Source organism: Balaenoptera borealis (genome assembly GCF_965194805.1).
Source record: "Balaenoptera borealis genome assembly, chromosome: 17".
Classification (NCBI taxonomy): Eukaryota; Metazoa; Chordata; class Mammalia; order Artiodactyla; family Balaenopteridae; genus Balaenoptera; species Balaenoptera borealis.
The window spans coordinates 82,019,785-82,034,222 of record NC_138876.1 but is presented as its reverse complement, the minus strand read 5'-3'; the positions used below and the strand labels follow the sequence as shown (position 1 = coordinate 82,034,222).

General features: G+C 37.8%; 1 protein-coding gene across 7 annotated transcripts in view; it reads left to right on the top strand.

Moving 5' to 3' along the window:
* Positions 1-14,438, top strand: part of SNTG1 (syntrophin gamma 1) — a 478,079-nt gene that overhangs the window by 289,734 nt on the left and 173,907 nt on the right. For all 7 annotated transcript variants that reach the window (XM_082363008.1, XM_082363004.1, XM_082363005.1 and 4 more), the window contains one exon: positions 5,305-5,361. In XM_082363008.1, coding sequence (XP_082219134.1) covers positions 5,305-5,361 — 57 coding nt within the window. The remainder of the gene's footprint in view (positions 1-5,304; positions 5,362-14,438) is intronic.

Below are 14,438 nucleotides of genomic sequence, written 5' to 3'. Positions count from 1 at the left end.
GCGTAAACATAAATTTTAAAATTAGTTGAGTAAATACCTAGGAGTGCAATTCCTGTACCGTGTTAGCTTTGTAAGAGACCCCCGAACTCTCTTTTGAATTCCCACCAGCAAGGAATGAGAATTCTTAGTGATGAGAATCCTCCCCAGCATTTGATATTGTCAACGTTTTGGGTTTTAGCCATTTTAAAAGGTGTATAATATTATCTCATTTTTTAACCTGCAATCCTCTAATAAATTTTGTTGAGCACCTTTTCTAGAGCTTTCTTTCTAGCTGTATATTCTTTGTTGAGGTGTTTGCTCAAATATTTTGGCACTTTTAAAATTAGGCTGGTTGTTTTCTTGCTGAGTGTTGAGTTCTTTGCATATTTTGGAAACAAGTCCCTATCAAATAGATATTTTGCAAATATTTTCTTCCAATCTGTGACTTTTTTTCACGCTCCTAACAGTATCTTCAGTAAAGCAGAAGTTTTCAATTTTAATATTTCCTAACATCAAATTTTTTCTTTTATGGACCATGCTTTTGGTGTTCCTTTTAGAAGCTCATTGCCAAACCCAAAGTCATACAGGTTTTCTCCTAGAATTTTTATATCAGATTGTGATTATGTTTAGGTCTGTGATTCAGTCTGTGTTAACTTTTGTGAAAGGATAACATTCATGTTTGGATTCCTTTCTTTCTTATTTTTTTGGGGGGTGGTTATTGAAAGACTATCCTTTTCTCCATTGAACTGCCTTTGTTCCTTTGTCAAGATAAGTTGACTCTGTTTTTTTTCCTTGGTTCTATTTTTGGGCTTGCTGTTCTGTTCCAATGATCTATATGTTTAGTCTTCAAAAAAATTGCACTGTCTTGATTCCTGTAGCTTTATAGCAAGTCTTGAATCAGGGACCCCATGTCCTCTGGCTTGGTCCTTCTGCTTCAACTTCGTGTTGGCCGTTATGGGTTCTCTCCATATAAATCTGAGAGGCAGCCTCTTGATACCCAGAAACAACTTGCTGGGATTTTTATTGGGATTGTATTGATTCCATAGATCAAGTTAGGAGGAATCGATATCTTGAAAATATTGAGTCTTCTAATCCATGAATATAAGGTATCTCTCCTTGTTTATCTTGATCATCTTTGATTTCTTTCCTCAGAGTTTTATAGTTTTCCACATAGAAAACATTACGTGTTAGATTTATACCAAACTATTCCCTTTTTAATGGGCTATTGTAAATGGTACTGTGATTTTAATTTCACGTTCCAATTTTCATGGCTGATGTACAGGAAAGCAGTTGACTTTTGTATATTAACTGTGTCTCCTGCGACCTTGCTGTAATTGCGTATTAGTTCCATGAGATTTTTGTTGGTTCTTTGGGATTTTCTACATAGACAAAGAACAAAGGCAGTTTCCTTTCTCCCTCTCTAGCCCGCAGGCCTTTCATCCCCTATCGCTGCTCTGCCGCGCTGTAACTATAACTTCAAGCACAAGCTGAAGGTCGGTGGTGCTAGGCGGGGGTCGTGCTTGCCTCATTCCCAGTCTCAGAGGAAGAGCGTTGTTTCTGACGACGCCTTCCCTTTCTGCTCCTTATTTTTTAGTATCTTTGCTTCTTTCATCTTATTTCTCCATCTTGTCTTGGGCTTGTGTGATGGAAAAGGTGGTGGGAATCAGAGACACTTTCATTTCAATCATGATTTGGATCTTGGCCAAGTGACTGTAACTCATTTGCATTTTAGTTTTTTCACTCTTAATTGGGAAAATATTGCCTACGCAGGTGGGATGTTGTGATGATTATGTGTTTGAAATGAAAATGTTTGGGAAAAAAACTCTTTATTCATTTAGCAGATGATTAACTTTGATTTAGGCCCGATGCTAAATTCTAAGGTTACAACTGTGAACAAGACATAGGTTCAGAACTCAGAAAACTAGTGGGAAGAAACAGTCAAGGTCACGGTGTATTTTAATAAACAATCACGAGTGCTATGAGACCCGTAAGGGCACATAGTATTTATTTATTTATTTATTTATTTATTTATTTTTAATAGATCTTTACTGGAGTATAGTTGCTTCACAATACTGTGTTAGTTTCTGTTGCACAACAAAGCAAATCAGCCATATGCATACATATATCCCCATATCCCCTCCCTCTTGCGTCTCCCTCCCACCCTCCCTATCCCCCCTCTGGGTCATCGCAAAGCACCAAGCTGATCTCCCTGTGCTATGTGGCCGCTTCCCACCAGCCGACTATTTTACCTTCGGTAGTGTATATATGTCGGTGCTACTCTCACTTCAACCCAGCTTCCCCCTCTCACCCTGTGTCAAGTCCATTCTCTACGTCTGCATCTTTATTCCTGCCCTGCAACTAGGTTCATCAGTACCGTTTTTTTTTTTAGACTCCATATATATGTGTTAGCCCACGGTATTTGTTTTTCTCTTTCTGACTTACTTCACTCTGTATGACAGACTCTAGGTCCATCCACCTCACTACAAATAATTCAATTTCGTTTCATTTTATGGCTGAGTAATATTCCACTGTATATATAAGGGCACATAGTATTTAGATTTTTGGTAATTAGAAGCTACCATTTTATTCTTATTCCTTTTTGAGGTTTAGTTACTCTTCCTGAATTGTCGAAAAGAGCTCATGACTTTTCCTCTCTCCTTTCCTATGCATCTTCTTTGTTCCCAGCACGCAGAATCAGTACAGTTCTTCACTGCAATCTCTAGTTTCTGCCTTACTCTCACCACTCCCTCCTCTTTTTCACTGCATATCTCAAAAACGTCCATTCCTGGGATATATAAGAGCAATGTGTTCTGTTTGGTAACATGTGTATGTTGGTTCCCATGTAGTTCAGACAGTAAACACAGAGAGTATGTCAAATATAATATTCCAGAGGGCAGGGGTGATAACAATTATGTTTTTATATAATGCAAGTTAAGCACTTCAACATGTTGTCCATAACATGAATGAATTTAGGTGTGTGGCACAACTTAATATAGGCTGATACTACTCTTGGGCTCCATCCTTTCATTTTGTAAGGAATGGGAAGAATAAATGTAGGCTTGTCGTATATATGAGTGTGTGGGAGCATGTCTCAACTGTGTGTTTTAAGAAATAAAATAAGCAATTATACTTGGTTTCCCAAAGGATGGTGCCTTGTTGCTAGGCAACGTCGTTATGAAACTCACACTGTGTTAACTAAATACAGCTTCCGAGCAGCTTCCAGACACCCTCTGATTTATGAGGTGAGCAGCTGAAACAATTCATTAACATCCCTTTCTTTCCTCTGATTTTTGGGGCAGGAGGGAGACCCCAACGTGGGCAGGTGGGGAGGGGCTGGAGGGCACAGCTGACACGACCTACAGACGACCAGGAGGGTGTCAGCAGGTACCAACTGGACAGTGGTGTGCCTTTTCATGCCTCCAGCTACCTGCAGGCACCAATTGAAAATTTTGGCTTTAAAACACGAAGTAATTCGACCTGCCCGTCTCTCCCCACTTCCTTACGAGTCAGCTAATGAAGAAGTAGCGTCTAGAGGTGGTGTCTGCATTTGCAAGAGCGTGCGTGTGTACCCGTGTGTTTAAAAAACATTAAAATAAGTGCTGCTTCTGAGCTTTTCCGCAGGTTCTGCTGACTCTTTAGTCAGACTCTTCTCTGCATCAGCAATTTTGTATCCAATTTGGAACATGTGCTAAATATTCTCCACCAAAGATTGGAAAGCAGTCTTGTACAGAATGAATAAAGGCACCGCATAGACCTTTAATAACCTGCATGCTCGTCCTTCCTTCAGAGAAAAGCAGGGCTTCAGCACACACTCTGCTGCTCCGGAGTTTACTCACCAATTTGCCCTTGTGGCTAATGAGTGCTACGGAAGATGTTCTAGAAACTTTAGGTGATACCATTTGCTATTAAAAATGCATTTGCTTTGACAGATTGAAATCTTTATTTTGAGACAGTTGATGTGGGTTTTCTGAGCTAACTGTACCCTTGGTTTTGATGCTATTTTAAGGAATCAAGTATTTATTCCTTACAGAAAAGAATTAAGAAAATAGCTGTGCCATCTAAGAACTTTAGTTTAGTTTGATAGGCAGTGGGAAAGCAGCTTGCCTGTCTGTTTGGTAAGACTGAAGACGACCATTTAATTAACTTATCCCTCTGAGTCTCCCAGTATTTGAGCTCCTCTGTGATATAGCTATTGGAATATGATATGGATAAATATTAATTAGATATCTAAATGTGCGGAGTAACTTTTCTTTCTTCAGAAAGAAATCTATATAAAGGTATATAAGAAATAATTTTATTAAATGTATTTTTCCATTGTACTTAAAATGATAAAATTTGTTTAGAATGTATTTTTTAAACTACCACAGGTGGAATACCTCAGGTGACTATTAAGTAGGGGAGTAGATAATGTAGCCAAATAAACTGAGCCTTTGTGGAGACACAGGGACCAGAAAACAAATATCTATTCCAGGTACCAGGGGAGAAAGGTGGAGTCTAAACCTTTCTAGGTAGGGGAAGGTTCAAGAAGGTGAGAAGGTTATAAATAAATGGAGAAGGTTATAAATAAAAGCTCTCAACCCTTCAGCATGCCAGGAGATATGCATTATGTAGAGATGATCACCATAAAGCAGTAATATTGATTTTTTTATTGGAAACTAAAGGATTTTTCCAAATGTGGCTCTTTGCGATTTTTAAGTTTCATATGCCAGTGGTTGAATGATTGGTTCCATTGTGGAAGGCAAAAGAGGACTGCTTTTGAAAACTGATAATTTTATTATAATTATCAGTTAACTGTAAAATGCATTCTTCTTTCAAACAAGCAATCATTGTGAACCTGGTTTATTTAGAGTTCCAACCCCAGACGTACACATGGACCATTTACGTGCTGAAACATGGCAGTCTCCCAGCCCGGCACTCAAGTCTCCTCAAACCACATGACCGGTAGTAATGGAGATATGACCTTGGTTGGCAAAGATAATATTTACCATGTGATGTTGAATTATTTTTCAACAACAAGAATACATAATGTGAGAATGAGAAGAGGTTTTAAAGTTCAGATTCCAAACTATGTCCAAAAAATCATTGAAAGAAGTTAACTTGAGAATTTAGCAGTTTAATAAACTGCAGTCCCTTTTATCTTGACAAATAAATTGTTAGCCTTCGATTTAAAAATTCCAAAATACTCCATTTATTGCACGGTTTGGGGCCTTTATGCTGTCACAAAATGTCCTTTTTTTGAAGAGCAAGCACAAAACCCAGCAGAGGAAAATGGTGTGTAGGTATAGTAGCAGGCAACACTAACCACTGTTAAAATCTGTCTTTCAGGAAAGAACGGTGACCATTAGAAGACAAACTGTAGGAGGATTTGGATTAAGCATAAAGGTAGCCCATCTCTCCTGTCTATCCTTACAGAGTCTGTGCTGTAACGCCCGCGTTTCTGTGAACTTTAACTTTTTGCAGATAAGTAGACGAGAATGGCTATAGCAAACTCCTCAGTATTTGGACTGAGATGAAATTAAGCAGGCTCTCAAAATCTTGGCCACCTTTTGATTAAGAGATTTTAGAAAAGTATTTGGGAAATTTACCTTACCTGGAATTGAATAGAACTCATTAATTTTCTTTATCTAGTTTCATCTAAAATATCAAATATGGTCTTGCGGTGTGCCTATCTTTTAACGAGCCAGAGCGGGAAATACTGGTCTGTCAGTGAAAGGAGCCGAACACGTTTTAGGTTCATATAAGGTCTGATAGTAAGTTAAGCATTAGTTCTGTTCTAGTCATCTTTTTCTTTTGTACAGTTTTCTTTTTTTATTTAAGAAATCAGTAAAATCTCATGTTCCAATGCCAAGTATATAGGATAGATTTAAAGTTTTAGCATCTCAGTTCTTTTAAAAACGGACCATATCTGTTCTTTTCTAGTTATTATTACGTTTCAAAGGGCTTTTCTTTCTGTATATCACTGACTATTAAAGATGTACCACACCTGCAATGTATCATCAATGAAATAAAATATAAATTTTAAAAAAGGACAGAAAGTTATATAAATATTGAAAAAATTAACTCAATGATTTTAAATGCCCTTTAGAAACCTACATCTCTGCAGAGATCAATGAAATTTAACTTTATCTTGGTTGTTGGGTTAGGCATTTTGCCTGTGTAGGGTGAAAATCATACATCTCTGGTGTACATTTCATGAAATTTTAACACAGCTTGAGGTACATACGCTTGGAAAGTGGAACTCTAAATTTGGTGACTATCATCTCTAGTTGACATTATGAAAATGATTCAGAAAACTGACCAATGTAGAGTAGCATGGTCTTTGTCAAGTGATGAGAGTATTACTATATAAAATGTTAGTTTTAAGGTTTATTTTTTACCTTCACTCTATCTGTCATCAACTAAGGCCAAGGAGATATGTAGGACAAATTATCGGATGTGGAAATGATGTTGTGGGAATAAACCAAGAAACAAGTTTTCTTGTTTTTGTTTTTTTCCATATTTATTGAGATTGCCATGAAAGATTTAAAGATACCACTGAAGATTGTAAATGTCCATGAAGAGAGAACAGGAGCTGAGTGTGAATAAAACCCATTCACGAGAGCTGCTTTCATTTGACATAAGCACTGACTCTATTTCTGGGAGTGGAGCTGTATGAATTTTGTGTAGGATGGAAATGTTCTTTTCTTTCTGTTCTATTTCCATTTAGAGTGAAACTCAATAATACAATGTTACTTATTTTTACTGAAGTACCACATTTTAACCTAGACAGTTTTTAAACATTAAGAATTTTGCCAAATAAATCATTTCTGTTTAATATTTACATTATTTCAACCCAAACAAAACTCTTATACATGTAATAAATAGAGTTATTTTTTAAATCAAATAAGTGTATATTTTCCATTCAAAATACTGGCCACAGAAGTAATATTTGAATTGTGATGGGTGCCATATATTAAGAGGTTTGACAAAAAACAAAATTATTTTATAATTCTTATGACACACAAACCAACCAGAAATGAAAACATCAGTATTTTTATTTAGAATATTATCCATTCAGCCTGAAGACTTTCCTTTTAGGGTTTTCCATCTTAGGTTTCTCACTACTTACCTCTGACCTTTGCTTTTCTATTTTTAAACTATCTTCCATTCCGTTAACATATCTTAACATGTGATTATTTATCATTCATTTATTTATTTTAAATAGTTATATTTTATACAAATCCTTTTTCTCTTTACCCTGTCATATGTAAATTGGATAAACTGTGTTTATCCATTTGCACTATTTTCTTTAGATCTGAGAATTAAAATATACATAAGCAACAGTTTAAGAAAGTGTTCTAGCCTAAATGCAAAATTCATATTTTGATGCTGACCATTTATTTATCTATCGATTTAGCAAATCTAGTGACTGGCCCTGGGGTGCAATGAGGTGGGATCTAGAGGCATGGCCTGCACACGTGTCCACCTGGTCCCGCCTGTGTCTCTAAGTCACAGTGCCTCCCCAGCCCCGTCCGTGCCCCCAGCCCCGTCCATCCCCAGCCCCGTCCATGCCCCCAGCCCCATCCATGACCAGCCCCGTCCATCCCCAGCCCCGTCCGTGCCCCCAGCCCCGTCCATCCCCAGCCCCGTCCATGACCAGCCCCGTCCATCCCCAGCCCCGTCCGTGCCCCCAGCCCCGTCCATCCCCAGCCCCGTCCATCCCCAGCCCCGTCCGTGCCCCCAGCCCCGTCCATCCCCAGCCCCGTCCATGCCCCCAGCCCCATCCATGACCAGCCCCGTCCATCCCCAGCCCCGTCCGTGCCCCCAGCCCCGTCCATCCCCAGCCCCGTCCGTGCCCCCAGCCCCGTCCATGACCTCAGAAAAGAACAGAGAGGAGCTCCGGCCGTCCCTGCTGGCCTGACCCTTGGCCATGAGCGGCTTCTGGGGTTCGTGCAGGATGCTCACTCCTTTCTCAGTCTCCCAGGAATCCTTCCCTTTTACACCATCTTTAGTCTCGTGCTGCTTTTTAGAGCCATTCCCATATCTGCTGTAACTTTGGATCTTTTCTGACAATTGTTTGGGATGCTTCGTGGCTGTTACCATTACTCAGTCTTCCTTGATTCAAACATCCTTCAGAAATCACAAACTTGGGTGTTTTTCCCCTTGTATTAGTTTTTGTTCTTGTTTGCGTCTCATTAAAATGCCAAGCTCTTCTAATTACATTTTTAGATTTCAAAAACAAAACATTCTCCAAAAGCTAGACAAAAGAATCACTAAACTTTCCACTTATGATCACCTATTTTTCTGTGTCCTCAGACTGAAGCTGCTGCTAGAAGCTCTCAGGCTCCTGCGCCCACCTGGTTTATAGCCTCAGCTTCCCTGCAGGAATGCCCTCTTCACCTTGATCTGCACGTGGCCTCTGGCTCTGCTCTAGGTGCACCAGTATTCCTATTGCATTTTCTGGTCCGCTTGTCTGAACCATCCAGATACTTACCATTTCTAAATATAAATTAATGGTCTCCACACTACAGCCCCAGTAATCACTAAAGTTTCTCATCAAGGGATCTAATAGTCCTGCATTTTTGCCCCATTCTTCTTGTAAGAATTACCATGTAATCACCTTAAAGTAAGCTGCCATCTTGACTTCCTGAGACTTTAATTTTTCTTCTATATCTCTTAAAATGCAATACCATCCATTTGCATATTATTAAATCATACCTCTGGCCATTGTCATTAAAAGAATTACCTTTTAGAGAAAGAGTGTTTTGAATATTATTACTAGAAAGATGTTTTATGGAGTATTTTTCAAAAGACTCAGCTCTTCTTACCTAAACAATAAGTTATCGATGTCCATCAGGGAAATGTTTGTGATCAAAGGTGATTTCTATCTGGAATCTTTAACTTTGCAGCAATCAAAGTGAAATTATAAGTATTAATACCATTAAAATCTTATCATTTATAAACAATAATTGCTAATATTTATTAACTGCTCTTGAAGTGCCGGATTCTGAGCTAAATACTTTATATTGTTTCCTTAGGTCTTTAGTATCCAGAAAGTAGATAACTGTTGTTAGACCTCTACAGACAATGAGATTAAGTATTAAGAGGTTAAGTAATTTACCTGTTTGTTGTAACTGGCAGAGCTGGGCCTCAACCCCCATCAAAGCTGATGACATAGTCCTTATTCCCAATAAATATGCTCTATAGCTGTAAAACCTGCACTAAATTATCTCTACGCTCTCTATTTGGAAACATAAATAATGTTTCCTCTCTAAGTTATTCACATTCTAGTTTATTTAAAACTGAAATAAATGGATTGAAATGTCCAGCATCAAGCAATTTCTTAATATCAAGGGTTGGGTATTAATTATATCATATTTACCAAATAAACATATACATCTTCATAGTAGTTGTCATAAATGTCTGTATTTTCATTTATTAGTGGTTTCAGGGCAAAAGTCTTTAAATATCAAGTGTTGCTACAAGCACAGGCACATTTGCATTCATTTCCTCATTCTGCCCTGTTCTCATTATTTGAGTCTGATTCTTCTGTTTCCCCCAGAGGTATGTACAGAGTACATACCTTTGCACCACAGAAGTAGGAGGGTAATAAGCAGGTAATAAAGCTTAGCTAGAAGAGTGTGCATTAGTTCCAAGAATCAGGTAAAACCACTGATGAATTATCATTTGAAGGATGATTTTTTAACTTAAATAGCTTATTGAGATGTCATTCACATACCATACAATCTACCCATTTAGAGTGTGCAATTCAATGATTTTTATTATATTCACAGATGTGTGCACCCATCACTACAGTCAGTTTTAGAACATTTTCATCCACTGAGGAGAAAACCCATACCGTCAGCATCCCCCTTCTATCCCCCATCCCCCGGCTCAGGTCTGAGCAAGCAGCAGTCTACTTTCTGCCTCTATAGAATTCCCTATTTTGGATTTCCATATGAAGGCAATCATAACTTATGTGGGAAAGCCATTAATTTTGCCAGAGCTAGACTAAGTGATTTTGGCAGATAAGCATGGCATTCAAATGTATAAGGGTATTTGTCCATGTTCTTTCAGATGATATTCCTTTAGGTGCCTCTCCCACACCTGTTGACGGGGCTCTAAACCTTAATTACTGTCTGTTATTATCTGTTTGTAAGTATTTTCCATTCTCTAAATGGATATGTAATGTTGGGGTCTGTGTATCCTTTTCTTTCCAAAGCCCAGAATATGATTGATTGATTGACTGTAATGAAAATATTGAATTGAAAGGATTTATTTGGCAAGATTCCCAGCATTATAAAAACATTCTGGGTTTGATTTAGTGGAATTTCAGAGTTGTACTGGCAAAATCATTGTATAGAGTCATGCACAAAATGCTTTAGATGGGACTTTATATCCTTGTTCCTATCTAGCTATAAAATTAATTATGCTTTGTAGAAAGGCTATCTCAAAACTGAAAGGTGTGTGTTTTAATATTCTCTGGGATGCACTCTAGAACGTCACCTCACTTTTTCTAATCTCATTTTACCCTGCATCAACAGAGCTCAAGTAATTCATTTATTCTCTAAACCATGGCCTCAAGCCATACACCCTGGCGAGCCTCAGGATAGGTCAGGGGGAAGATGGTAAAGGAAACCTGCCCTGACCTCAGGCCCTTTACATTCTAGAGGGAAAGCAGACATTGACCAGAGTGTCATGTAGAGAAACGTAAACCCCAGCCATGATCCAGTGCTATAGAAGTAATCACTGCAGGTAAGGAGAAACTGAGGAAGGAGCCCTTTGGCTGAACTCCTGGATGTGGCTAGAGTTTATACCAGGTTAAAAGTAAAGGTAAACAGCTCTCCAGGCACAGGGGACCGTATATGTAGATGTCCTTTAGCTCAGAATGACGAGGGTCCAGGATAAAGCTTCAGGGGATGCTGAGGACCCTGGCTTTTATTCCGCGTGTGACATGAAGCCTATCACCTATCTTAAGCAGGGTGAGTCACATTTGACTTCTCTCTGGAAAACTGTTAATATCCCCAATTAGGTTCAGAACTAAATCTAATTTACTTTAATAGAGCTGGACTGCTCTCACGTTTTATTCAATAAATGAAGGCACTGTGACTTTACGTTAAAATTTTATCCCCTGAGTTTTGTCTTAAAATTAGCTCTCTTAATCAATTAATGAAGTGATCTCCTTAAATTAGCTAAAAAATTCTCTCAGAACTCCAAATGTCTGATTGAAGAAATAAAGTTTAAACAAAAACACCTTTGGACTCAAACCATTCAAATTTCAGGAGAAATTTTACATATAAAAGGAAAATGTTGATAAAATAGGGGCTAGTTGTATCTTATTATTAAAAGATATTTATAAGTCTCAGGTGTTGAAGGAAGAATGGGATTGCTGAGTTGACCGTCAGAAAATCAATATCTCTAGACCAACCCTGGGGAGAGGTTTCCCACTGTCCCACCATGGTAAGCTGCATTAAAAATCTGAGCACTGAGAAAATCTTTAAATTCAGTAGTGCAAGGACAGAAAACTGTGAGAAGCAAAATCAGTTAAAGGAAAATGCTCTGATGACAACCACCAACCTAGAGTGACATAAACAGAGTTCTTCCCTGCCCCCAAATATTTGAACCATAATATCTGGATGAGTTTGTTTTCTCTTTTTATATCACATAAAACTTCATCAGCGCTTGATTTACATTAGCTAACCAGCATCTTATACTAAGAAATGGAGATGTATTCTTAATTTTTTTCCAGTTTCCAAGGATCTCTAGAAACTATCTGCAACCATGCACATTTGATTTCATTGTTCACCTTCTTAGTTTCTCCTTAAGATCATGATCCTTTCAATGTGCTGTTGGATTCTGTTTGCTAGTATTTTGTTGAGGATTTTTGCATCTATGTTCATCAGTGATATTGGCCTGTAGTTTTCTTTCTTTGTGACATCTTTGTCTGGTTTTGGTATCAAAGTGATGGTGGCCTCGTAGAATGAGTTTGGGAGTGTTCCTCCCTCTGCTATATTTTGGAAGAGTTTGAGAAGGATAGGTGTTAGCTATTCTCTAAATGTTTGATAGAATTCGCCTGTGAAGTCACCTGGTCCTGGGCTTTTGTTTGTTGGAAGATTTTTAATCACAGTCTCAATTTCAGTGCTTGTGATTGGTCTGTTTAAATTTTCTATTTCTTCCTGGTTCAGTCTCGGAAGGTTGTGCTTTTCTAAGAATTTGTCCATTTCTTCCAGGTTGTCCACTTTATTGGCATATAGTTGCTTGTAGTAATCTCTCATGATCCTTTGTATTTCTGCAGTGTCAGTTGTTACTTCTCCCTTTTCATTTCTAATTCTATTGATTTGAGTCTTCCTTTTTTTCTTGATGAGTCTGGCTAATAGTTTATCAATTTTGTTTATCTTCTCAAAGAACTAGCTTTTAGTTTTATTGATCTTTGCTATTCTTTCCTTCATTTCTTTTTCATTTATTTCTGATCTGATCTTTATGATTTCTTTCCTTCTGCTAACTTTGGGGGTTTTTGTTCTTCTTTCTCTACTTGCTTTAGGTGTAAGGTTAGGTTGTTTATCTGAGATGTTTCTTGTTCCTTGAGGTAGGATTGTGTTGCTATAAACTTCCCTCTTAGAACTGCTTTTGCTGCATCCCATAGGTTTTGGGTCATCGTGTTTTCATTGTCATTTGTTTCTAGGCATTTTTTGATTTCCTCTTTGATTTCATCAGTGCTCTCTTGGTTACTTAGTAGTATATTGTTTAGCCTCCATGTGTTTGTATTTTTTACTGTAATTGATATCTGGTCTCATAGTGTTGTGGTTTGAAATTATACTTGATATGATTTCAATTGTCTTAAATTTACCAAGGCTTGATTTGTGACCTGAGATATGATCTGTCCTGGAGAATGTTCCATGAGGACTTGAGAAGAAAGTGTATTCTGTTTTTTTCTGGATAGAATGTCTTATAAATATCAATTAAGTCCATCTTGTTTAATGTGTCATTTAAAGCTTGTGTTTCCTTATTTATTTTCGGTTTGGATGATCTGTCCATTGGTGAAAGTGGGGGGTTAAAGTCCCCTACTATGACTGTGTTACTGTCGATTTCCCCTTTTATGGCTGTTATCATTTGCCTTATGTATTGAGGTGCTCCTATGTTGGGTGCATAAATATTTACAATTGTTATATCTTCTTCTTGGATTGATCCCTTGATCATTATGTAGTGTCCTTCTTTGTCTCTTGTAATAGTCTTTATTTTAAAGTCTATTTTGTCTGATATGAGAATTGCTACTCCAGCTTTCTTCTGATTTCCATTTGCATGGAATATCTTTTCACATCCCCTCACTTTCAGTCTGTATGTGTCCCTAGGTCTGAAGTGGGTCTCTTGTAGACAGCATATATGTGGTTCTTGTTTTTGTATCCATTCAGCCAATCTATGTCTTTTGATGGGAGCACTTAATCAATTTACATTTAAGGTAACTATCGATATGTATGTTCCTATTACCATTTTCTTAATTGTTTTGGGTTTGTTATTGTAGGTCTTTTCTTTCTCTTGTGTTTCCTGCCTAGAGAAGTTCCTATAGCATTTGTTGTAAAGCTGGTTTGGTGGTGCTGAATTCTCTTAGCTTTTGCTTGTCAGTAAAGGTTTTAATTTCTCCATCTAATCTGAATGAGATCCTTGCTGGGTAGAGTAATCTTGGTTGTAGGTTCTTCCCTTTCATCACTTTAAATATGTCTTGCCACTCCCTTCTGGCTTGCAGAGTTTCTGCTGAAAGATCAGCTGTTAACCTTATGTGGATTCCCTTGTATGTTATTTGTTGTTTTTCCCTTGCTGCTTTTAATATTTTTTGTTTGTATTTAATTTTTGATAGTTTGATTAATATGTGTCTTGGTGTGTTTCTCCTTGGATTTATCCTGGATGGGACTCTCTGTGCTTCCTGGACTTGACTATTTCCTTTCCCATATTAGGGAAGTTTTCAACTATAATCTCGTCAAATATGTTCTCAGTCCCTTTCTTTTTCTCTTCTTCTTCTGGGACCCCTATAATTTGAATGTTGGTGTGTTTAATGTTGTCCCAGAGGTCTCTAAGACCGTCCTCAATTCTTTTCATTCTTTTTTCTTTATTCTTCTCTACAGTAGTTATTCCCACTATTTTATCTTCCAGGTCACTTATCCGTTTTTCTGCCTCAGTTATTCTGCTATTGATTCCTTCTAGAGAATTTTTAATTTCATTTATTGTGTTGTTCGTCATTGTTCGTTTGCTCTTTTGTTCTTCTAGGTCCCTGTTAATTGTTTTTTTGTATTTTCTCCATTCTATTTCCAAGGTTTTGGATCATCTTCACTATCATTACTCTGAATTCTTTTTCAGGTAGACTGCCTATTTCCTCTTCATTTGTTTGGTCTGGTGGGTGTTTACCTTGCTCTTTCATCTGCTGTGTGTTTCTTTGTCTTCTCATTTTGCTTAATTTACTGAGTTTGGTGTCTCCTTTTCACAGGCTG